This window comes from Rattus norvegicus, chromosome 13 (genome assembly GCF_021556685.1).
Source record: "Rattus norvegicus strain SHRSP/BbbUtx chromosome 13, alternate assembly SHRSP_T2T, whole genome shotgun sequence".
In the NCBI taxonomy this organism is placed as follows: domain Eukaryota; kingdom Metazoa; phylum Chordata; class Mammalia; order Rodentia; family Muridae; genus Rattus; species Rattus norvegicus.
This window is the reverse complement of record NC_141546.1, coordinates 71,075,059-71,100,383: the sequence shown is the minus strand read 5'-3', so window position 1 is coordinate 71,100,383 and position 25,325 is coordinate 71,075,059. Positions and strand designations below refer to the sequence as shown.

The following is a 25,325-nucleotide window of genomic DNA, read 5'->3' as shown; positions in this document are numbered from 1 at the left end:
GGCTCCACCCATAACATTGGGCCATCCCATATCAATCACGAATTAGGAAAATGCCCCTATAGGTCTGCCTACAGCCCTATCATATGGAACATTTTCTCAGTTGAGGTTTCCTCCTCTCAGATGACACTAGCTTGTGTCGAGCTGACATAAAAACTAGCCAGGACAAGACATTTAATTACACATAAACCTCTGAGTGGCTGGGAGGGATTTTTTTAAAAATCTTGAGCTAATTATATTATTAAAAATTTTAGTACCTTACAGTTTATTAGGCTTCAGGCCTCTAATAAAGAATGCTAACCAATGAGCAAAGAAGATTAATAATAAACTTCTGAATTTCTATTGTCTGCATTTTAAATTTTTTAAAACTTCAAAAACTGTGTGCAATGAGTGTGAATGTGCCTGCACACATGTGTCATATGTGTGCATACACAGGCACACGTGTGGAAGCGAGAAGATAATTTACAGGGTGTGTCTTGTTTCTGCCACTGTGCTAATTACTCTGTGGTATCTGTTGAGCAGACTTGCAGGCAGCTCTGTCTGTCTCTGCCTCCCATCTCACCTTCAGCATGTGGAGATTAGATGCACGCTGCTGCATCTGCCTTTTTATGTTGTCCATGGGGATCTGAACTCTGGTCAAGTTAACAGGCTTGCAAGGCAAACGCTTTTACCTATGGAGACATCTCTTGGGGGTTAATCTGAAGTTTTTATTGGATACAATGGCATTTAGAAGGTTACATTGGACTTCCTATTTTTATCATGACTATCATATTTGCCTTTAAAATTTCACTCTTAAAAGTGTTACCAATATACACAGCAAATATGCCATGGTAACCTTATGAAGAGGCTTGAAGGAAAAGGATGCTTATTTTCATAACAAAATATTTGCAAGGTGTCTAAATAGATACTTCTTCTCTTTCAGAATAGTAGAAGACTACCATGACTTATACACAATGCAGAGAGGGAGGATGGAGAGCGATATTAAACTCTTAATGACAGAAAGAGACATTTGGAGCTCAGCCACATATGAACTGGCCCTGAAGGTTTGTTCATCTGGATTTGTAACTCAGACTTCTAAACTGACTGAAGTTTCATCGGACAGTTTTGTTTTGTTTTGTTTTGTTTTGTTTTGTTTTGTTTTGTTTTGTTTGTTTTGTATTGTTTGAAACAGGATTTCTCTGCATATCCCCAGCTATCCTAGAGCTCATTCATGTACCAGACTGGCCTCCAACTTACAGAGATCTGCCTGCCTCTGCTTCTGCCTCCTGAGCTCTGGCAGTAAAGATGTGCACCACCACTACCCAGCCTTCAAAAAAAAAAAATACAAAAGGTACAAGAAGAAAGAGGTGTATATTTATGGATGAATATCATAGTTTTGTGGGCATTGAAGATGGAAACCTTCTGTTGGTAGCTAGCTATTGTACAATTGGGGCTGTTTCTTTTTTCTTTAACTGGAACTTATAAACTATGACTATAAATTATTATTTTTGTTTCTTTTGGGCATATATTAAAACTTATAAATATAACGCATGTCATTTTTAGAATTTTGAACCACACAAAGACCCTACAAAGAAAGAGAACTTCAGACCAGTTTCCCTTATGAATATCAACATAAAAATACTCAATAAAATTCTTGCAAATCCAAGTACTCAACAAAATGATCACCCATCATGAACAAGTAGGCTTCATCCCAGGGATTCAGGGATGGCTCAATATACAGAAATCCACCAGCATAGTCCACTATACAATGAGACCCTGTCTCAAAAACCATAAACAAACAAACGGAAAACCTAGACTTTGTAAAGTTTGTATGACTATGAGGGTATAAGTGTGGGTAAGGCCTGAACAACTAGAAAGGAGAATAAAATGGGGGTAAAACTCAGTGCTGAGGGGGATGGGGCTAGGTAAAAGGACGTATGGGACACAAAGGAGGAAGAACCATGTGTGGTGGCCTTTAATCCCAGCACTCAGAAGGCAGAGGAAGGTGGATCTTCAAGTCCAAGGCCAGCCTGGTCTACAGAATGAGCTCTAGGACAGCCAGGGCTACACAGTGAGACTCTACCTTGGAAAACAAAACCAAACAGGGACAAATAACAGCAATAGCAATAACAAAAAGAGAGAGAAAAAGAGAGTGTGGCTAGGGCGGAGTGGGGTCAGAGGTTACAGGGGGAGGGATAATGAGGGGAAGAAAAAAGTCCCGAAGACTTGGTTCCAACATTAAAATTTTCAGTGCTTTTTTTCTCTTCCAAGTACATTTGGTTTTTTTCCTTTACTTGTTCATTTTCATTGTAGAACTGTTTAGGCGTGATTACTAACGATTACATGACAGAGCTGGTATTAGGATGTCTTGAAATCTCCTCTATCAGAGCATTTAGTTGATTACTTTTAAATTTGGCTTTAGGCAAATTCTTAGGACAAGAGCAAAAAGAAGCCATAGATTTTGCCAAAACATCACAAGAATATTCTCTAGTTCGGTTCTAATATTGCTTCCCTCTAAAACCTCTTGAGCAACACCTGTGCAGTCCGCATTGCTCTATGCACTTTGTCTTCCAAGCTCCTCCTACAATGGCTCATTAAGCTCTGTTTCTAGCAGTCAACTTTTTTCTAATCCAAAGTCCTCAATTCTTCCACATTCCTCAAAACAAAACAAAATAACAACAAAACCCACACAGTCATGTTGGTCATAGCAATAACCCACTTCCTGGCACCAACTTCTGTCTTAATTGCTTTTCTATGACTATGATAAGACACCATGACCATGCCAACTTGGAAAGAAAGAATTGAATTGGGCTTATCATTTTAGAGGGTTAGAGTCCATTGTGGTGGAACAAAGGCATGGTAGTAGGAACAGCTGAGCACCTCCCATCCTAATCCCAAAGCAGGAGGCAGAGAGAGGGTACACAGGGAATTGTGCCAGTCTTTTGAAACTTCAAAGCCTGCCCCCAACCATATACCTCCTCCAACAAGGCCACACCTCCTAATCCTTCCCGAACAGTTCCAACAACTAGGGACCAAGTGTTCAAACATATGAGCCTGTGGGGGCATTCTCACTCAAATCAGCACATCTGTCACATGGAGGACCCTGACATCTGCAGTAGGGACACTTGGACATCTTTCTTTTATTTTTTCCTTCTGTTTCTGTCCTAGTAAAGTCTTTACCCACCGTATTGAATAAGTATGGTGACAGTGAGCACTTTGGCCTGATTCCTGAATTAATTTATGTTAAACTTGTGTGTGTGTGTGTGTGAAAAGGAGGGTGCTAATACTATTATTACTATTACTATTACTATTATTATGCAGGTTGAGGGGCGGCCATCTTGGGCATGGTTTGTCCTCCGTCCAAGGGCTTTCTTGTACCCAATCCTTCCTTGCCATAGGAGTGCTGTGGGTACAGAAGTGTACTGTTATGCTGGCTTTCCCTGGGTTCTGGGTGTTTGAAGTCAGGCCCTCACATTTATCTACTGGGTGTATTTTTGTTTTCCTTTACATTTTTCAGGTATTCTATCATCATCTCTGTGAAAGTCTGAAGCTTTCCTGTCTATTAGGATTAGTCTGAATTTTCTTTACCTGGATACCAGCTTGTGGTCTTGCCCGTGTATCTTCAACTGTGATGTACTTCCAGTTCAATAGCTTCAGAAGTGTATGATGCCGATTACTTAATTATTTAACTAAGAAATTTTGATTGATATGATACTGATAAAATTGATATGTAAAAATGTTACAAGTAAATTTTAGTGTTTAAAAAAATGTTTTAGGTTCCCGATCATACTGCTTTTTTATTTTATAGGTAATTGAAAGAAATAGAGTCATAATGGCTAAAAAACTCTACCTCAGTGAAAAAGGCTGGAATAAATATGCCAAGCACTTCATCATAATGCTGTCCACTAAGGTAAATCCCAGTTTAGCTAAGCCATGGGTAAAATGATATCTGTGCTGTGTACTGAAGCCATAGGCTTGGCTTTGCCAAATCTCCAGATTCTTAAGAACAGTTCTATACTTAATGCTTTATTGTGGGTAGAACGAGAGCCATAAGGGAAGGGATAAGGGATCGCAGTTACATTGGCTTGCACTGTAATACAAATACACAGGTCTAACAACACTCCAGAGTTATTCACTTATTAGTGGTTAAGCAAAGACAGGAGTAAGAACTGGTGGTTGGGTTGTGGTCATTCCTGTAACCTCAGAACTCAGGAAGCTGAAGCAGGAGGATCTCAAGTTTGAGGCTAGCCTGGGCTACAGAGAATAAGAAGAGAAAGATGATGATAAGGAGGAGGAGAAGGAGGGAGGGGAGGAAGAGGAAGAAGGAGAAATTACCGATACATTCTTAAATAATTTTATGAGAAAATTTATTGATCTCCACTGGAGAAAATGAACTGGCGCTTAGTGCAGTTTTCACCAAGTCAAACCACACACACCCATGAGTCATCAGGCCCCCTCCCTTTTGAGCATATCCGACACAGATTTATTAAGGAAATTTGAGAAAGAACTCTGGAGAGTAGGAGGGGTTCATATACATGTGTGTGCCTGTGTGAGTTTGTGTACCATGTGTGTGCAGGTGCCCTCAGGCCACTAGAGGGCATCAGATCCCCCGGAACTGCAGTTTCAGGCAATTGTGAATCACCCCGTGTGGGTGCTGGGAACAGAACTCCAGCTCAACCCTTCACAGATTAGTAAGCATTCTTAACTACTGAGCCACTTCTCCAGCTCCTGCCACCTGACTATTAAAATAATTCTCTATCTAATAGGGTCTTTGTTTTAGATTAAATAATGTCACTGTCTAGAATTCACATTTGGTTCTGCCTGACTTTCCAGTTCCTGTCCTTGCCCACGCAAAAATCCTGTGGGGAAACTAGGTTCATGTTGCAAAGGAAAACTCCTTGTTCCTAATAACATGTAGCACAGAAAACCACTACCATAGTGGTGGTGCTTTGCAACCTTTGACCCCACTTCCTGTGAATTCTTTAAGTAACTCACTATTAATAAAGACCTGGCACATGCCAATTAACATTGGTAACAGGAATAAGTGCATGCCTCGATTCTGTGCATTTTAGGACACTGGAGACCTTGCAATGGTGGAGAAGTTGACAGAGAAGTGGAAAAAGTTAGTGAACAAATTTAAGCACGACGTGGAACGCACAGAGGAATCTACAAAAGAAAAATCACAAACCGTGAAGGATGGGCTCATCAAATGGCAGCAATTCTTCAATAATAACATGTGGGTCTGCACGGATCTCGCTTTTCTGAATTTATTACGTTATGTGTGGTAACTCAGCCAACTCCGTCACTAATTACTAACACTCAGTTTGGGAGAGGGGTCACGGTGGAGTTCAACCTTAATTAGCTTTCCCTCACACTTCTTCTTTCCTTCCTTCCTTCCTTCCTCCCTTCCTTCCTTCCTTCCTTCTTCCCTCCTTTCCTCCCTCCCTCCCTCTTTTCCTTCCTTCCTTCCTTCCTCCCTCCCTCCCTTCCTTTCTTCCTCCCTTCCCTCCTCTGCCCTCCTCCTTTTTCTCCTCCTCCTTCCTCTTCTGCTGCTGCTTCCTCATCTTCCCCTTTTTCTCCTCCTCTCTTCCTCCCCTCCCCTCTCTTCCTCTCCCTCCCTGCCCTCCCCCATTTCTAGAGCAGCTCAGCAACCTCCATGCCCAGCTCCTCTCTTCTCTGCCTTTCTCCTGTCAGCAGCTGTTGGGGTTTCAGGTTATTTGCTCATTTTTCTTTCAAGCTGGAATAAAGTAATCTTTGAGCTTCAAAAAAAGACATTATTTTGCTGTTTAAAAAGATCAAACACTGGGCTGGAGAGATGGCTCAGTGGTTAAGTGCGCTGACTGCTCTTCCAGAGGTCCTGAGTTCAAATCCCAGCAACCACATGGTGGCTCACAACCATCTGTAATGAGATCTGATTCTCTCTTCTGGTGTGTCTGAGGACAGCTACAGTGTACATACATAAAAAAAAATAAATCTAAAAAAAAAAAAAAAGATCAAACAGCCAGGCAGTGGTGGTCCGTGCCTTTACTTGCAGACGCAGAGGCACACGGATCTCTGAGTTTGAGGCCAGCCTGGTCTACAGAGGAAGTTTCAGGGCAGCCAGGTTTACACAAAGAAACCCTGTCTTGAAAAACAAAACAAAACAAATAAACAAACAAAATATTACACAAATAATGAATAGAAATATAAAAGAATAAAAATAAAAACAACAACAACAACAAAAAAAAAAAAAAAAACGAACAAACCAACCCAAAACCCCCAGCTCTCTCTTTGTACAGGTCAGAGAGCTGAGGGGAGTCCTGTCAGAAGCCGAGGTTCCTCGGGTACTGCGGCCTTTGTTACCCACTAGGCTTCCCGTCCCTTCCTGTGTCTGGCAATTGGACTCAGTAGGAATTCTTAGGAACACCTCAGTCTTGGTTTCTCAAAATGAGAGCTCACTCTTGAAAGAGATACTCTGAGGACTTCAAGTCCTGTAACTTGGCTAGTTAGAATCAGAAATTTGTTATTTCTAATTGTGAACTTGAAGAGGCTGGGCCTCGAGGCCATGCTGAAAGCGGCCGAGGTAAAAAGGTCGTGCTGCTGTTGAGGTGGGAACTTGGGTTTTCTCTGTCTGGACCTTGTTCTGAGACCTTCCTGGCTTTTTTCTTCTTCCAGTGGGAAAGATATTTTAATCCCTAATAAGAAAAGCCCATTCAGTGTGGTCCTTAACGACTTCAAGGAGTTTCAAAAGGTAAGACTTTCTCAAAACAGTCTGGGCATCCACTCTAGCAGAGAGTGCCAGTGACAGCTCTTGCCTACAGCCGAGCCACAGGCCTGCCTTTAAAATGCTGTCAAGGTCGATGAATGACAGAAAATGAAGAAACAGCCTGTAAAATATGGTTGAGCATTTTTCAGTTCCGTTCCAGATCTGTGGGCTAAATGAACTTAGGCCGTGTGGTGAGTGTGCCTCTGATTCTTAATCAATTCCTATCATATGTGTCCTTTCTGCTCCCTTTGAATATAGCTTTCGTGTAAAGGACAAATTGGACTTTTAAAATTAACTAATTTTTATAGAGCATGGGAAAATACACAAAACATACAGCTTTGCATTTTAACCACTAAAGTGTATAGGTTGGCGGTGTGGTACATGGTCACACCGCCATGTGTGCCAGCTTTCAAACTGAAGTGCTGCTCACTGAACAGTAGCTCCTAGTGTCTGCTCTCCCTCAGCCCCTTGCAAGCATACTCTCTGTGAACTCAGTGGTTCCAGTCTTTGCCCATTTATGGACAGCTTATTTCCCTCAGTACAGGCCTTCAAGGCTCGTTCATGCTTCAGGATCGGCTCCCTCTTTAAGGCCAAGCTGTATTTTATTGTGTGTGTCCATGAATATCACAGTTTGTTTGTTTTTTAAAGTTTCAAGCTTTGAAAATAAATTGTATCAAGTCACCTGATGGTCAGGGATATGTTACAGTACCACTGAGCCTGACACTTGCAAGGCCCTGGTTCAAGCCTCAGTAAAGAGCACACACACACACACACACACACACACACACACACACACACACACACTACTATTATACTGAAGTAGTGGGACAAAGGAAAATGTATAATGACATTGACAGTGAATTCAGTTATGAAGGAATACCTAATTCATGACCTAATGAAATCTCATGCAGAGCTCAGGAAATGATCTGTATGTGAGTGTGCTTTGCCATTAGATCTTGAGTAACCCTTTCTGATCTTGAACTCACGACGTGACCAAGAACACTTCCTGGAGTTCTTCCCAACACTCTTGCCTCCTGGTGCTGGGATTACAGATGCAGACCACTTCCTCTTGTTTGGAATGACTTGACCGGAAGCATCTTAGGACTGAGGACGTCCATCTTTCCATACACAGGGAATTTTAGGGATTTGTTTGGGAGTCTCGACATGTATAGATAAAATTGAAAAGTGCCTTGTTAGGAATAATAATAATTCTTATTTAGCTTATTAAATACTTTGTCAGGCTGAAAATACGACCCATACATCATCTTATTCCTTCCGACAGATCACAATGGAAGGCTTTGTGATTTCCGTCTCACACATTGCAAAATGAAAGCTTAGGAAGGGAGTTAAGTGCGTTCCCCGTCGATGGTGATTGCCATAATGAACATTCGAATGTCTCCAATCCCAAATTCTTACAAGTCACAGACAATGATGACAACCCCTGAGCCTCCAGAAGCCAGAGTGTCATGGAGGATGGTCGCTCGAGGCAGACTTCAGATAACAACAACAACATAATAATACTAGTAATACTAATAATACATTCTCTCTGCTTCACTTTCTAGACGCTGGATGTGGAGAAAGAAAAATTTACAGGGGATTTTCTGTTGTCTAGATATGACTCTCTCAAAATGATTAAACGATTACAGGAAAACTGGATGGACATTGGGTTTGGGATACTTAGTCGCCATAAAAATATGGATGGGTTGTTGCCCCCAGAGCACGAGTACATGGAGGAAATGGTAAAAAACATAAACAAATTCTACAGAGAATATGAAATAAGAATAAACGGTGATCATGGTAAGCAAAACAAGGAAAATGAAATTTCTTGGTAATGTAAAGACTCTTTACAGTAACCACCATGTTGGGTACCCTTAAAACCTGAAGAGTTTGCTAGAAATTAAAGTCTAAGATTTCAGTATGAACTGTCACAGTTTTGTCGAGCAAAATAAAGCAATCAGTATCATTTTCCTGAGATATAGTTTAAGATATAACATGGTCCACATGGTTAAAGTGTGAATTCAAAATACACAGACAGGCTTCTGCACCTACCCCCAGTTGAGTTTCCAAAATATATTGCACTTCGCCAGGAGTCCTGCGTCCTGTATCTCTCATTCCCGACCCTTTCCCCTCATCCCCACCCTATTTCTAGATCCACTTCCTGTCCTGTACAGTTCCATTTCGACTTTTCATAGGAATGAGAAATGTGCCTTTCACCCTTTCGCGCTTCTTTACATATGATGGCATTTTTTAAGGGTCATCTATATTTACAGCATGTATCAATCTTTTATTCTGCCCTCCCCTTATTTTGAGGCAGGGTATCTCCATGTGGTTCTGGTTGTCCTGAGGTCACTATATAGACCAGACTGACCTTGAACCCCTGTCGTTGTTGTCTCCTCCTCCTCCTCTTTTTTTTTTGTTTTTTTTAAAGATATGACTTAGCCTCAAACTTGTAGTCTTCATGGCTCAGCCCCTCAAGTGCTGGGCTTATAGTCATTTGCCGCCATGGCTGGCCTTCCCTCATTTTCATAACCAGATAGATTGTATGAATATACCTGATTTTCGTATATATTTTCAATTGTAGATAGATATTTGGGTTTGTCTCTCTTTTCTGTTTTCACTTCTCTGGAGGGAACTCTTGGCTATTTGACTCTGTGTTTAGCTTCCTGAAGACTGCCACACTGATTCTGAGGTGGACACAGTTTTATATTCTCGGGAGCAATTATGAGGGTCTGATGTTTCTGCCTCCTTGGCACCACTGTGGCTACCTCACCATGCCAGGGGGTATGAAATACCGTTTCATCATGGTCTTGATGGTATATTCCTGATAATGAAGGTTACCAAAAATTTTATGAGTCTTCTTAGCCATTTGTCTACCTTCTTTGGGAAAGTACCCAGTAAGATTGCTTGCTTACCTGTATGTGTGCGCACACGTGTGGATGTGTTGTCCTTTTACTGTTAAGGTGCAGGAGTTCTTTTATTCTAAGCACAAATCACTTTTGAGGCACGTGAATTGCCAACATTTTCTCCCATTCTGTCACTTTTTCACGTTTTGGTTGGTTTTGCTTGAATGCATGCCTGTGTGTTGGGCCTACAGAGGTTAGAAGACAACATTAGATCCCCTGGAACAGGCGTTACCGGTGGCTGTCAGTTGCCATATGGGAGTTGAACCTGTGTCCTCTGGAACTACTGAGCTCTCTCATCAACCCAACCCCCCTATTTCTTTGTTGAGTCATTTTGTAACACAGGCAACTGGAGTAACAGTTATTGCTTTGTAATGGTCTTCCAGTCTGGTTTTGGATAGTGTGGTGCTCTGTTACTCAATCTCTATGTTTATCACATAGCTTCTTCATGGGTTGACCTTTTATTAGTATAAGATCTTGGTGTCCAGCTTTTAGACAGAAATCTAAAATTGAAGTGTGCACATACATGTGTACACAATATGGGGAACAGATGTTTAGCTGCCCACCGAGGTGAGGCAGATGATTACCAAATCCATCTGGAGTTTCAGTTACTGTCTTTCAATCAGGCCCCATTCCCACATGCGGCTATGCTTCACGTACCTGGCTCTTTCAGCCCCGTACGGTTTTCCTCAGGGGTCTCTTCCTCCACGTGAGACACTGACGTGATTAGTACTCAACTTCTAAAATATGGCCCCTGTTTACCTCTGCAGAGTTTTTGTGATCTCTTTGACAGTTAACTGTTCAGATACTTTAATTACTGTTCATGTTATACATTTTCCTTCCTTTAAACTAGTGCTTGTTAGATGACATGCTCTCAAGAATGTTTACCTTTTAGCCCTTAAATAAGCCAATAGCAGGAGATGAAAGGGACCCTAAAAGTAGGCTATGCCCACGGTCCTCAGATTAGGTGTTTTATGGAAGGTGGTGATACGTCTTTTTCCACTAAGAAAACATAGAGGCTGTAGAGTTAGCTCAGTGTGGGGAGCTCTTGCCGATTGCATGAGCATCTGAGTTCACGTCTCCAGCACCCATGTTGAAAAGATAGGTATGGTGATGTGTGCTTTTAATCCCAATGCTGGGATCCTCCAGGATCCCAGGGCTTGCTGGCCAGTCTGCCTAACCAACGGTGAGCTCCAGACTCAGTAAAAGACCCCGTCTAAAAATACATTAAGTGGGGAGCAATTGAGGAAGCACCCAGGGTCGATCTCTGGCCTTTACGTAATACATAAACATAGGCAGACACCACACTATTCATGCACACACACACACACCATACATGCACACACCATTCATGAATGCACATGCATATCTGCAGATGGAGAATGGGTAAAGCCTAGTGCCAGATGGCTTACTGCAGACTTATAGTGGGGTTTTCTGGACCCACCAATGGTTAAACGACACAGATTATTAATAACAAAATCTTGTCAGCACTCACCTTTCTTCCAGCACAGCAATCAACAGTTGAATATACAAAGACAACCTTCACAGTGTACAGAAAGGTTACCCTAACTCAGACTTCTACCAAATATTTACTATTAATTTTCTATGAAATTATTTCAGGATATTAAAGAGGACAAACTCATTCTGTGAGGCCACTCTTATGGATATGCAAAGCAAGAAACAAACAATTTAAAAAGTGATAGGTCCATATTCTTTTTTTTTTTCTTTTTGGAGCTGGGTACCGAACCCAGGGCCACTGAGCTACATCCCCAACCCAGGTCCATATTCTTAATAAACATAGTGGTTAAAATCCTCACAGGAATGCTGTCAATACAAACAGCACATTAAAAATAGTTTTATTTTTATATTAGTTTTAATATCCTGACTGCAGTTTCCTCTCCTTTCCTCCCGGCTTCTCCCACCCATCCACTCCTCCTCTGTTTCTCTTCAGAAAAGGGCAGGCCTCCCATGGGCATCAGCCAGCCATGTCATATCAAGCTGTGGTAAGACTGGGCCCCTCCTCTGCATTCAGGCTAGATGAGGCCCATTATGAGTGAGTACTTGGTAGGAGGAAAGGGCCCCCAAACCAGGCAACAGAGTCAGAGACAGCCCCTGCTCTCACTGTTAGGAATCCCACAAGAAGACCAAGCAATGTAACTATAACGTGTAGAGGGCCTAGGTCAGTCCCATACAGGCTTCCTGGCAGAAGTCTCATTTCTTTAGCCCCCATGAGCCCAAGTTTGTTGATTCCGTGGTTTTTGTTTTGTTTTCTTTATGGTTTTCTGTGTGGTGTTTTTTACCCTTCTGGTTCCTACAATCCTTCCTCTCCTCTTTAGCAGGACTCTCCAAGCTCTATCTAGTTTTTGGCTGTGGGTCTCTGCATCTGTCTTCATCAGTTGCTGGGTGAAGCCTCTCTGATAACAATTGCGCTAGGCATCTGTGGTGGTTTGACTATGCTTGGCCCAGGGAGTGGATGGCACTATTAGGATGTGTAGCCTTGTTGGAGGAAGTGTGTCACTGTGGAGGTGGCCAATGAGACCCTATTCCTAACCATGCAAGTGCCAGTCTTCTCCTAGCAGCCTTCAGATGATGATGTAGAACTCTCAGCTCCTCCTGCACCACACCTTCCATGGATGCTGCCAATGCTCCTGCCTTCATGACAATGGACTGAAACTCTGAACCTCTAAGCCAGCTCTAATTAGATGGTGTCCTTATAAGAGTTGCCTTGGTCTGGTGTCTGTTCACAGCAGTAAAACCCTAAGACAGGGTCTCAAGTTGGGTCAGTCGTTGCTTGAGCATGCCCATAATTTCTGTGACACCTTTACCCCAACATACCTTGTAGGCAGGATAAATTGTAGGTTGAAGGTTTTGTGGTTTGGTTAGTGCCACTGGAAGTCTTGCCTGGTTACAGGATGTCTAGCTTCCTCTCTTATTCCCCCACTGATAGTCTCAGCTAGCATTACCTTCATGGGTCCCTGGGAGCTTCTATTGCACTAGGTCTCTAGCTCTCTCCAGAGATGCCCCCTATTCCAGTTGTCTCTCCCTCTGTCCTCCTGACACCTGATCTCCCCTGTTCCCACTCCTCTCCTATCCACCTGGGATTTCTATTCTATTTCCCCTTCCCAATTAGAGTCCTGCATCCTTCCTTGCTCTCTCCGTGTTACGGAGCTTCTCTAGGTCTGTGGACTGCAGCATGGCTATCCTTTACTTACAGCTAGTATCCACTTCTGAGTGAGCACATACTGTGTTTGTCTTTCTGCGTCTGGGTTCCCTCACTCAGGATGATCTCTTCTAGTTCCATCCATTTGCCAGCAAATTTCAAGACGTCATTCTTTTTTTTCCCCATCTTTATTAACTTGAGTATTGCTCAGTTGTGTAAATGAACCACATTTTCTTTATCCATTCTTCAGTTGAAACGGGCTGGAGAGATGGCTCAGTGGTTAAGAGCATTGACTGCTCTTCCAGAGGTCCTGAGTTCAAATCCCACAACCACATGGTGGTTCACAACCACTTGTAATGGGATCTGGTGCCCTCTTCTGGTGTGTCTGAAGACAGCTACTCATATACATTCTTCAGTTGAGGGACATCTAGATCGTTTGCAGTTTCTGGATATTACAAACAAAGCTGCTATGAACATAGTTGAACAAGTGTCCTTGTGGTGGGACATCTTCTGGATACATGCCCAGATATATATGATAGGGCTGAGGTAGATTAACCAAAATTCCTGAGAACTTTCCATAGTTATTTCTAAAGTGGCTGCTGTACCAGTTTGCACTCCCACCAGCAATGGCGGAGTCTTCCCCTTGCTCCACATCCTCGCCAGCATGCGCTGTCACTTGTGCTTTTGATCTTAGCCATTCTGACAGATGTAAGACGGAATCTTTGGTTTGCATTTTCATGATGGCTAACGATGCTGAACATTTTCTTTAAGTGTCTCTCAGCTGTTAGAGATTCCTCTGTCAAGAATTCTCTGCTTAGATCTGCACTCTATTTTTAATTAGATTATTAGATAATTTCGCATATCAGTTCTATGCCAGATGTGGAGTTGGTGAACATCTTTTCCCATTCCGAAGGTTACCGTTTTGTCCTTTTGACAGGGTCCTTTGCTTTACAGAAGCTTTCTGGTTTCTGGGGTCCCATTTGTTAGCTGTTGATCTTAGTGCCTGCATGACTGGTGTTCTGTTTAGGAAGCTGTCATGTGCCAGTGCATCCAAGGCTATCCCCCACTTTCAGACTCACTGACACAGCCTGCAGTCCCTTGGTTAGGGGAGATAGAAACTATGGACTTTTCAAAGACCCAATCGCTGACAGAAATGGCTTCAGACCCATGTCTACACTCACCTGTCATTAACTATCCCAGGGAGAGGTTGCTTATCATTGTTGTTCTTTTCAGACCGAAAACTCTAGTCAATCATTTCTAGCTGGGATTCTCCATGGAGAAAACGAGAAAGTTAGAATATGAACTCATCCAAGAAACATCTTGGTCACCATTCACCAGTGAATCAGTAAGAAGCCAGGAATGTTCCAACTGACTGGAGAATTACCCATCGTAATTTGCTATTTATTTAGAAGTTGAAGGACTCTAGTAGAGGCTGGAACATGGCAAACATAGCTCTGGCGGGTCTTGCCCTTCTCCCCCATTCCCTCTGCCTTGGTAAACCTTTAGATCACATCCCTAAAGCTAGCCCCCAAGGTCTATTCCCTTTTTGGCCACTTCCTCCTCCTGAGGCTGACTACCAAGGCCCAACTATAAGTATTGAAGTCCAGCAATCAAAAGCCTCCTTTGGCTCACCTATTTAACACACCTGCTTAAATTAAACATCCCATTCTAACACTGGGTTTCCCTTTCTTTAAAAAAATTGTTTTGTTTTAAGAATTATTTATTTTACATATATGAATAGTACACTGTAGCTGTCTTCAGACTCACTAGCAGAGGGTGTCAGGGCCCATTACAGATAGCTGTGAACCAGTATGTGTACTTGAACTCAGGACCTCTGGGGAGAGTGGTCAGTGCTCTTAACCACTCAGCCATCTCTCCAGCTCTGAGTTTCTCTTTTAACCTTTATAAACCACCATTTTCTTATGTACCACATCTACTGTCTCTCTGTCTAGAGACAATACTTTGTCGTCCCCCCTGCACCCTCCCTACTCCCTCCCCGTCCTTGTTCTTTTTTCCCCTTGCCCTCACCCTCTGTCGCCTGTTTTTGTCTTTTATTCCCTGCCCTTTGACCTTCTGGGACAAATACATCTTCTTTGTGCCGAGAACTTTACCTTTGGGTGTTTTGTGCATCTCTCAAAGTTCTCTGGTAGATAATAGACAAGACAAGGCCTGTCCTTGCCTAGATTTTATACTCTAGCATTGAAACAATGGTACCACAAAGAGTTTGCTAATATTTTTTTTTCTCCTCACTTTCCTAGGTGTATCTAAAATTCTTCCAAACTTGCTTATTTCTATAGACACATGTATTTTCAAGTTAGAAAACTTCCTAGATTATTCTAAAGTGCCCATTGATGAGTGGTTTGAAATTGATGAAAAGATTAACGAAATGAAGCTTCAGCTGGAAGCTCTGTTAAACATTATTGGCTCGGTTCCACAGGACATAGACACGGACATGGACTCTGGCTCGTAAGTTCACAGTCCTTTCTCCTTGGGGTAGATGTTTCTGAAGCCCTAATATTCGGCAGTTTCGGTGTATTTATGGATGTGGGCAACTGTAGTCAACTTTTAAACATTTTTTCATCCTTCTCAAAAAGAAGCTTTGCATGTTATAGTGAAAGCTTGCTGTGGACTCGTGAGTTCCCAGTGGCTGGACTGTTTATTCAGAAGAGGCTTATTCTGTTTACAGTGTGGAAGCTGAAAGTCTTCAACAGCGTGGTGCTGACATCATAACAAATGACATCATGGCAGGGATGCTTGTGCAAGGTGGGGGGTCTCACCTGGCAAGCCAGAGGGATCCAGTGTGTTCTTTTCAGCTTCTTATAGGAACTCCCCACAACCTCCTGGAGGACCCCAGTAACTCAGTCACTTTCTAGTAGGCCCTATCCCCTAAAGGTTTCGTGTCCGCATTTGCATTAGCTCAGAGCATTTGATGAGTAGTCTTGAACTAATATCTGTTGACACACTTGTCATTTAAACTTCCCGTTTGAGTTTCCTGGTGCTTTCCAATTGTCAACTGTAGTTTCATTTGGTTGTGTTATTTTTGCCTTTAAATGAACTGAGGCTTGCTTTGTGATGCAGCATCTCTGTCTGCTTGGAGACTGAGGAACCTTCTGTGTTCATTGTCATTTTTCCATAAAATTGGGTTGTTTACAGTCATTGTTTCTATGACTTTTTCTTCGTTTTTCTTTCTACATCGTTTCTGAAAACCTTCAATAGTTTCATTTTTCAAAATTAACTCTCATCACTCTCAATGAGGAGTGGACCATGCTGACTGCATGCTGAAAACCAATCATTGAAAGGTTTTAAAATTAATTAGCATCACACAGTGTCTTAGTCAGGGTTTCTATTCCTGTACAAACACCATGACCAAGAAGCAAGTCGGAGAGGAAAGGGTTTAATTCAGCTTACACTTCCACATTGCTGTTCATCATCAAAGGAAGTCAAACCAGGAACTCAGGCAGGTCAGGAAGCAGGAGCTGATGCAGATCCATCCCATGGATGGATGTTTCTTACTGGCTTGCTTCCCCTGGCTTGCTCAGCTTGCTTTCTTATAGAACCCAAGGCTACCAGCCCAGGGATGGCACCACCCACAATGGATCCTCCCACCTTGAACACTAGTTGAGAAAATGCCTTACAGCTGGGTCTCATGGAGGCATTTCCTCAAGGGAGGCTCCTTTCTCTGTGATAAATTCAGCTTGTGTCAAGTTGACACACAAAACCAACTAGTCCTCTTAGTCTAGGAGTGAAGAGGCAGGGGCATGCCCATTTATAGTGAAGAGAAATAATGCAGTTAGAACATACACTGTCCCAAGCAGATCGTGCCATTGACGTCTGTCTAGGAGTTATAGGAAGACTGCATCAGCCTAACCAACCTTCAAGTAGCGCATGGCTGTGGGTCACTTTTGCCTAAGTTCTTAAAAGCTTCTCAGCTTCCATGTCCCTTTCACCTCAATGATGGCTTCTTGTGTACTCAAGCCTCCTTAGTTTATTTTGCCTTCTTTCTTCCTGCAGGATACTCCAAGTACACATATTTGAAATGATTCAACAATGGATTTTGAAGTTAGACAACGAAATTGCCAATGGTCAAATTGAACTTCTTCGCCACGTATGTGTTCATATGGCTTTTCAGGGTTCTATTTTGCTTCGGTTGGGGATTTTCTTCAAGGAAGGACAAGGCCCAAATGGAGCAAGGCAGCTGGAAGAGTAAAATGAAAGCTTATATAGCAGTAATTCAAATGATTTTCAATGGAAAATGAAGAAAATCTAGCAGAGTGGGTTTCCCATGATCAGAAACAATGTTTGTCTTATGACATGAGGAAGAAAATTCTAGCACTGTTATCATCTCTAGATGTTGCTACCACAAGCCTCTCCAGAGTGCCCAGTTTACCATTATTGAGATCCATGGGCCCACACACTTGGTTTCTGTTGTGTTATAGAGCTCGTTCTTTGTCATAGGAGCATTTAGAAAAGCTCTTATGCTCTTCTTTGTTAACACGGTGTTACTATAGTGTGGTTAGTCCATAAGGGAGTGTGAGAGACAGGAGATGCTTCTGCGACCTACTTGCACGTGTGTTCGAAAAGTAGAAGAGTCTTTCTGTCCAACAATCAGGCCTTTCACTTCCTGACCCATATCCCACCAATAGTTTCTGCTGTTTTCTCTGAGCCCTTTGTTCTGTTTGCCCCATGCTATTTGTCTGTCTGAAACATTGGTTGGTAAACTTTTACTTTTGCCCATGCATGGGGTGTGCGTGCCTGTGTGTATGCTTGTTGGCAAGTATATGAGTGAGGATGTGTGTGGAGGCCACGGTTGCTGTTTATGTCTTCCTTACTCTGTTCTTTTGCCGAAGAGGGTCCTTTCACAGAACCAGGGCTCAAAGCTTTAGTCACCAGCTCAGCTAGTCTAGTTAGCTAGCCAGTTTGCCCTGGGATCCGTTTCTACCTTCTAAGCAGTGGGGTATAGGCAGGACACATGCCTGCCCAGGTTTTACCTGGAGTTTCTAACCTCATCTTCAGGCTTCTGCAGTAAGAGCTTTATTCTGGAATTCTTTTAGCAAAAAAAAATTTAGTAAATTATTTCTACCTTATTTCTAATTTGTATATCAGGTTATGACTGTTTTATATGTTATAAATTACATGCAAAAGTCAACAGAGATTTTTTTTTTAAAAAAGCCCAGTATTTTAAAATAACTTTGAAATGGTTCAAAATATGCCCTGCTTTTTAGATATTTATGCCTGCAGGCTGGTGTCACTGATAAAGCTCTTGTAGGTCTCTTCAAAGCTCAGCTTACTTTGATGGTGTGAAACTATAGCTAACAGAGAGACACAGAACTGAAGGGAATCTCATCACAGGATTTATTTGTTACATGATGGCACACATTTTTTTTTCTTTTTTTCGGAGCTGGGGACCGAATCCAGGGCCTTGCGCTTGCTAGGCAAGTGCTCTACCGCTGAGCTAAATCCCCAACCCCGATGGCACACATTTTTGAGTCTGTAAATTATGCAATGGTTTTTTAATTGACCTTCCACTAGCCACAATGTCCATTAGTTAGTTGTTCTTGAAAACAGTAGCCAGAGTAATAAATCTGCATTTTAAGAGCTTCTCAATGGGCTGCTGAGTTCACACTGCACATACCAGATGTCCAATCATTACCTCCTTCAATTAAAGATGGGGGGGTGTCCTTTTGAGTTACTTGTAGAGCACTAGAATGCCTTGGGGCACAATTGGCAACTTGAGCTCTATTGACTTAAGGACCCTTGGTCAAGATAAACAAAATCAGTTTAACACACAATAGTTGAGAGAAGAAAAAAACAGGACTACAGTAGCTAAGAAATTATCTGATTTCTTTAATAATTATGGGTTGCTGAAAGTTGGACATGGGTATGATCACTCCTGCTTTTTTAGTCTTTTCATGTATATGTGAGTGTTGTGTGTGTTTCACATGTATTTGTATGCAGGTGCATGTGAGCATGCATGTGAAGACCTGAGCCTGATGTCACATAGCTTCCTAGATGGCTCTTCTACCTTCTTCATCAAGGCAAGGCCTCCCAACCAAACTCAGGGCTCACCTATATGCTAGTCTTGCTAACCAACCTGCTTTGGGGATCCCCTGCCGCTGCCTTCCAGGACAGGAGTCCCAGGCATGCAGGGGCCCACCAACATTTGTTTGAAGTCTCCGGCTTACTAGTGCTGTAAAGGCTGAGTCCTCTTTCTTTGCCCCCTTCCTGTTTTTATTGTTTAATGTGATAAAAATGTCCTAAATGGTTGCTTGGATTGTAATCGTTTTAACAGATGGATGAATTGCATATAGCTATGATCCAGTGGATGGTAAACTTGCTGACCGTAATGCTTCCTGATTTTACTGAGAAAATCACTCTCCCAAAGATGAAGGGGGACAACTTAGGGTTTGCCGAGGAAGAGGAGCGTGAAATAGGAGTCGCGGAATTAGAGATAAACGCGGTCTCACTGGCCAAGCGGCTGGCTCGGTACTCCAGCCACTTGCACAGGTAACTCCTCCTCCCTGCGCTGCTGTCCACTAAAGACTAATACATGTAAGGTAGGGCAGATATTGAAGTAGCAACAATAGGGTGATTTTAAGGCCTTGAAAGAAATTCTACACTGAAGCATGGGGGCTGTTAAGTTCAAGGCCAGGCTGGCTGTGTAACAAAATTCCTGTCCCAGAAAAAGACTGAAATCCTAGTTTACAAATGTTCCGAGGTGAAAGGAACGTGGTAGGAAGGCCATAGGGGGAGATATTTAGCAAGAAGAACTTACTGTCCTGGTGAAGCAGTGTTATGATTATTATGGTAAATTAACATGGTTAATGGTGTGTGGATTTTATGCACTTAAAGGATCAGTAATGAGTAGAACATGCTGGGCATATTAGTCAGCTTCTCATTGCTCTAATAAAATACCTAAGATAATTAATTTATATAGAGAAGAGTTTTGTTTCAGCTTCCAGTTGGAAATGTCCCAGTCTGTGGGCCTAAAGCCAGGAGGCCCATCGTCACTTCAAGCATCTGTGGGAGAACAACTTCCTCATTTCATAGCAAGGAAGCAAAAGGGAAGAGAATGGGAGAACATAGCCTTCCATGGGCACACCTCCATGCACAGAGACCTAAAGGCCTCGACTAGCCCCACCTCCTGCAACTTTCACTATCTCCTAATAGTGCCATCTTGGCAGGAGAGGACCAAGTCTGTATAGCATGTGACCCTTTGGGAATTACAGTCTTCCAAGTCACAGCACAGAGCTTATGTGAGCTCACTGCCACTGTCTCATCTGTCTGCCTGTCTGCCTGTCTGCCTGTCTGTCTGTCTCCAGCTGCTGCATAGGCATGGTAAGAGCAATGGCCCTGAGTAGAGCTGCCCACTTACAGAAGAATCCTGCTAAGGACCGCCAGGAACTGGATAGGATGAATGTAAGCCTTAGCTTTGTTTTGTTTTGTGGTTAGTGGATTTTCCAGGTCTAATGAAATCAAAACACAATGTACATTAAAATTATTTGAATTAAATAATTTTATAGTTCTAAAATATTCATGCAGTCATTAAATCATTCATTATAATAAATTATAATTTTATTATAATAAAAGTCATGTGTAGGCATAACTTTTTTGCAACCTAATTTTTTTATTGGTTTTTAAAATTTACATTTTAAATGTTATTCCCTTTCCCAGTTTCCTGTTTGTAAACCCACTATCCCATCCCCCCTCCTCCTCCGTCTATGAGGGTGTTCCCCCTTCCCAATCACCCACCCCTTCCTGCCTCCTGGCCCTGACATTTCCCTACACTGGGGCATCAAGCCTTGGGCAGGACCAAGGACTTCTCCTCCCATTAGTGCCCAACAAGGTCATCTTCGGCTACATATGCAGCTGGAGCCATGGGTCTGTCCATGTGTACTCTTTGGATGGTGATTTAGTCCCTGGGAGCTCTAGTTGGTTGGCATTGTTGTTCTTATGGGGTTGCAAACCCCTTCAGCTCCTTCAGTCTTTTCTTTAACTCCACCAATGGGGACCCCATTCTCAGTTCAATAGTTGGCTGCTAACATTCGCCTCTGTATTTGTCATTCTCTAGCTGAGCCTCTCAGGAGACAGCTATATCAGGCTCCTGTCAGCATGCACTTGGCCTCAGCAATATTATCTAGGTTTGGTGGCTGCAACCTACTTTTTTTTTTTTTTCCTTTTTTTTCCGGAGCTGGGGACCGAACCCAGGGCCTTGCGCTCGCTCGGCAAGCGCTCTACCGCTGAGCTAAATCCCCAACCCCTGCAATCTACTTTTAATAAGGGTCCAACCCCTCCTCTAACCCACCACTCAGCAGAAGTAGTTGAAGAGAAAAGTCACTAGGATGTGTGGGAAGTGGACCTGTTCTTTGGGGCTGAGCTCGATCTTTGGCAGCAGTTCAGTCCCGTAGCAAACATCAAATACAACTCAGCAGCTGCAGTCCTAGACCTCTGGGCAGGCAGACACCACACAGGAACAGAACTCCCACATTCTCCAACTACATCCCACCTTCTATTAGCCTATTCCTCACAAACTTAATAAATTAACCTATCTATGAAGTTGGTACCCTCATGATAAAATTCCAATAGCACCACCAGGCAAAGACAAAGAGCAACACAAATATATATGTATTATATACATATTTATTTATATATGTATTATATATAATACATATGTGCACACATATACACATATATACAAGTATATATAAATATATACATACATATGAATATATATACATATATATAAAAGTAAATGCACACACATTTTTTTTTCTCTTGATGGACACCTAAGTTGTCTTCAGCTTTGACTATTATAGGCAAAGCTCCAATGTACTTTAATGCCCTAATCTTTGAGCAGACATTTACTTTCTTCTCTTGGAATGGGATATGTATATTTCCAGGGTGACTGAACCATGTTTATACTCCTGTTGTTAGGGTCTGTGATTCCGGGAAGAAAGACCCCAGACTCCATTAGTATGCAAAAGCAGGGTGTTTATTCAGCTGAATTTTCTGTATGCAGGGGTCTGCCCATTCAGGAATGGGGCCCCTGGTGGACTCCCAGGCCCAGCTTTTGTTGTCAGTCAGGAGAATTCAGGGAGGGGCATGTGTCCTTTTACTTGATTGGTCAGCTCTATCTCTAGAGGTCTGACTGACAGTGCTTAGGCTCTGGAGACTTCCCAGGGGGTGGCTTACTCATTCTAGCTACCTATTCTTACTTCAGGCCAGATGACAGGGTGTCCTCGCATCGGTTGCTGTGGCTGTGATTGGCTGACCACAGGTTCCTGGATCCAGATTCTCATGCCTGGGAAACAGAATCTTAGGCCTAACTCAGTCTCCCAAATTGTCAGTGTGCAGCCTGTCATAGAGTCGGCCGGGCTCTGGCTAACGCAGTCCTCTATCAGCAGTAAATAACAATCCTTTGTTTCACATCCTCGCCGGTCATTGATGCAGCCCATATTTTAAGTGGTAGACATTCCCATAGGTGGGTAGCAATAGGTTATCATGGTTCTCATTTGCGTTTCCTTAGTGACCGATGATGCTGAATTTCTTTTCTTGTACTTACTCTTTATAGGCATGTCGTCTTTGGTGAAAGTCTGTCTAAATTGTTGGCCCATTGGTATTGGCTCGTTTCCTTATTAAGTACTAGAAACTCTTTATATGGTCTGGGTAATAAATCCTATATCCTATGTATTATTTACAAATGTTTCCTCCAGCTTGTGATGTTTCATGTTTACTAGGACTTTGAGGGCTGGGAGGATGGCCCAGCAGGTAAAGCACTGGCTCGCCCATGCCTGAGAACTGGTATTCAGATCTCCAGAACCCATGTAATGCCAGGTGTGCATGGCAGTCTGCCAACAATCCCAGAGCTGAGAAGGCAGAAACAAGATCCCCAGACGAAGCTGGTTGGTTAAACTAGTGGAATCAGAAGACTCTTCCTCAGTGTGTAAAAGTGGGAGAGTTAACAAGGACAACACCAGATGTCAACCTCTGAACTCTGCACATTCACAGTTGTACATAACCCACACAAATACATATCACAACATGTGTCCACAAACATGAGAACACATCTCAGACATGCATGTCACACATACATATACATACAAAAATCCCCCCCCCCCGTGATACCTTGAGAGACAGGAGGTTCTTAACACTGATGGTGATCTAGCTTTTGTTTTATGAGTCTTGTTTTTCGTGTTACTTTAAAGGAAAATTTTGCCTAACAGCATCATAAAGATTTTTCTCTCACGTTGTCTTCTAGATATTAAATAGTTTTTGGCTTTATTCTCAGGTTTATTAACCATTTTGCATTAAAAACATTTTTTAAAGCTGTGTTGCCAGTTATGGTTCTTTTTTGGCCCATGTGTATCTGATTATTGTGATGCCCTCTGTTAAAAAGACTGTCATTTATCAAGAGGCCTTGCTGTCTTTGCTGAAACATCTATTGAACATGTATGTGTTATACTGTAGCTCTATTGGTCAACATGATCACCATTACTAATCTTCATTATTTTTATCATAAATTTTTAACCTCATAGTTAAAATCCAAAAATTTGTTTTTAAAGGTTATACCAGATCCTTTGTTTTACCATATGTAATTTAAGCTTACCAATCTCTTCAAAAGGTGTTGAATTTTTTTTTTTTTACACTTTAACTATTGGTCAGTGGGTGGAGAGTTGACCCTCTAACTACCTTGTGTCTTTGGATCTGTTAATACAGTGTGTGTCTTCATTTGTTTGTTTCATTGAAACTGTGGCTTTCAGCAAACAGTTCTTACTCTCATCAAACTTATCCCTATTTTATGTTGGTGTTACTATACATATTCAGTATTTCATACTGAGAATCCAATGAATACTTGGTTAGTACAGATATATACACAGTGCTTAGGAAGAGTTTCATATAGAACTAAAAACCATAAATGAGCTTGCTACTTGTATTTGTTTCCTGAGGAGACATAACACAAACATTTCTATTTACTCCAGGTAAGGAGCACATGACACACCAAAATAATAGTCATAGCAATGTCCAACTTGGTGTATCAATGAGTTTTACTGGGGCTACTTATAGGAATACGAATGAGAGGTTACTCAAAGGAACAGAAATCACTTAAGGACAGCTGCAGTACCAAAGTCCAGTCCAGTATGGATGGCAGCTCCCAAAGCTGGGAACCCAGGTCACACTGTGTGACCTTCAGACTGGTCACAAGTAGAGTGTCTTTCCCAGTTGGTTCAGTTGGTCTGAGCCTTTCCCAGGCAGAACAATTGGTCTTTGCTGCTAGGCTTACCTGAATGGCTTTACTACTTAGATACTCTAGGGGAGAAGAAAAGAAGTGAATATGATCAGTTTCAGGGACTTCCTGAAGCTATTTTGAGCTATTTCCTGTTTCAACCTTAGAGGAACCTCTCACAAAACACTATTGTTATTAGCAAACAACCATGTTGACATGGTCAGTCACATAAAATTTATTGGAACAGATCATTTAAGGGTTAGTAAGCCCAAGAATTCTGTATCTGGTTTTATGGTCCACACTTACCCTACCACAATGCAAATCAGAAACCCTGTCAGTGAGGCACAGTGTGATCAGGCCTACATTTGTAGTAAGACACTTCTGTGTGGTCTTTGAACTGAACACAGAGGAGTTACAGAGGAATTGTGCTGAGCAATGCAGTGGGAGTCGTGAGTTGGCATCAGTTGATTTCCCCTCATATAGTAATCATGCTGTCTCTTCCCAGAGAGAATGTTACGATTGGATCAGCACATGCTCATACCTCATTTCTGACATCAAAGGCAGGAGAGTACGACTACTGTCATATGAGGAAGCAGAGAAGCTGCTCGGGGAAGAGGTATTTACTACATGCTGCTGTCATTTGGTCTGTAAGGAAATGAACGGAACAGTCGCTTTTCCTGTATCTCAGGGTGCCCCGGTTGCAGCATCTTTCTGAAACTGCTCTTCTCCATCCTCACCATAGACTGCTGGAAGAGAATTCCTTTCTGATCTAGAGTGTCAGCAGCTCTTCCTCCTCCTCCCCAGGAAGAGACTCCTCCACTCAGTGTTTAAAATAAATTTAAGACTCCCCCACCACCCCGTGTGTGTGTGTGTGTGTGTGTGTGTGTGTGTGTGTGTGTGTGTGTGTGTGTGTGTGTGTAGGTTGGAAGAGGGCTTTGGATACCCTCAAGCTGGAGTTATAGGTGTGAGCTGCCAGCTATGGATGCTGGGAACTGACCCTGGGTCCTCTGCCAGAGCAGCCAGCCGCCTTAGCTGTTGAACCATCTTTCCAGCCCATTCAGCAGGTGACACGCAGCACAGGATTATGAATCTACCTCTCTCTGTTTCTATCTCTCCCTCTCCCTCTGTCTCTGTCTGTCTGTCTGAAACATGGTCTCGCTCTGTAGCTCTGGCTAGCTTGGAACTCACAGAAACCCACCAGCCTTTGTCTCCTGAATGCTGGGACCAAAGGTGTGTGCATCTCTAACTCTTCCCAGTGGTTCCATCTAACTTAACTGAAAATACTTTATAAACACGGACATTTCTCCCACTCTAAAAAACGTC

The 25,325-nt window shown here is 42.5% G+C and overlaps 1 protein-coding gene across 2 annotated transcripts in view; it reads left to right on the top strand.

Annotated features, from left to right (window-relative positions):
* Axdnd1 (axonemal dynein light chain domain containing 1) overlaps positions 1 to 25,325 on the top strand; it is a 71,908-nt gene that overhangs the window by 31,634 nt on the left and 14,949 nt on the right. For both annotated transcript variants that reach the window (NM_001430801.1, NM_001430802.1), the window contains 10 exon segments: positions 920 to 1,040; positions 3,785 to 3,886; positions 5,049 to 5,212; positions 6,631 to 6,706; positions 8,284 to 8,518; positions 15,040 to 15,247; positions 16,793 to 16,886; positions 19,071 to 19,285; positions 20,101 to 20,197; positions 24,508 to 24,618. In NM_001430801.1, the coding sequence (NP_001417730.1) occupies positions 920 to 1,040; positions 3,785 to 3,886; positions 5,049 to 5,212; positions 6,631 to 6,706; positions 8,284 to 8,518; positions 15,040 to 15,247; positions 16,793 to 16,886; positions 19,071 to 19,285; positions 20,101 to 20,197; positions 24,508 to 24,618 (1,423 nt within the window).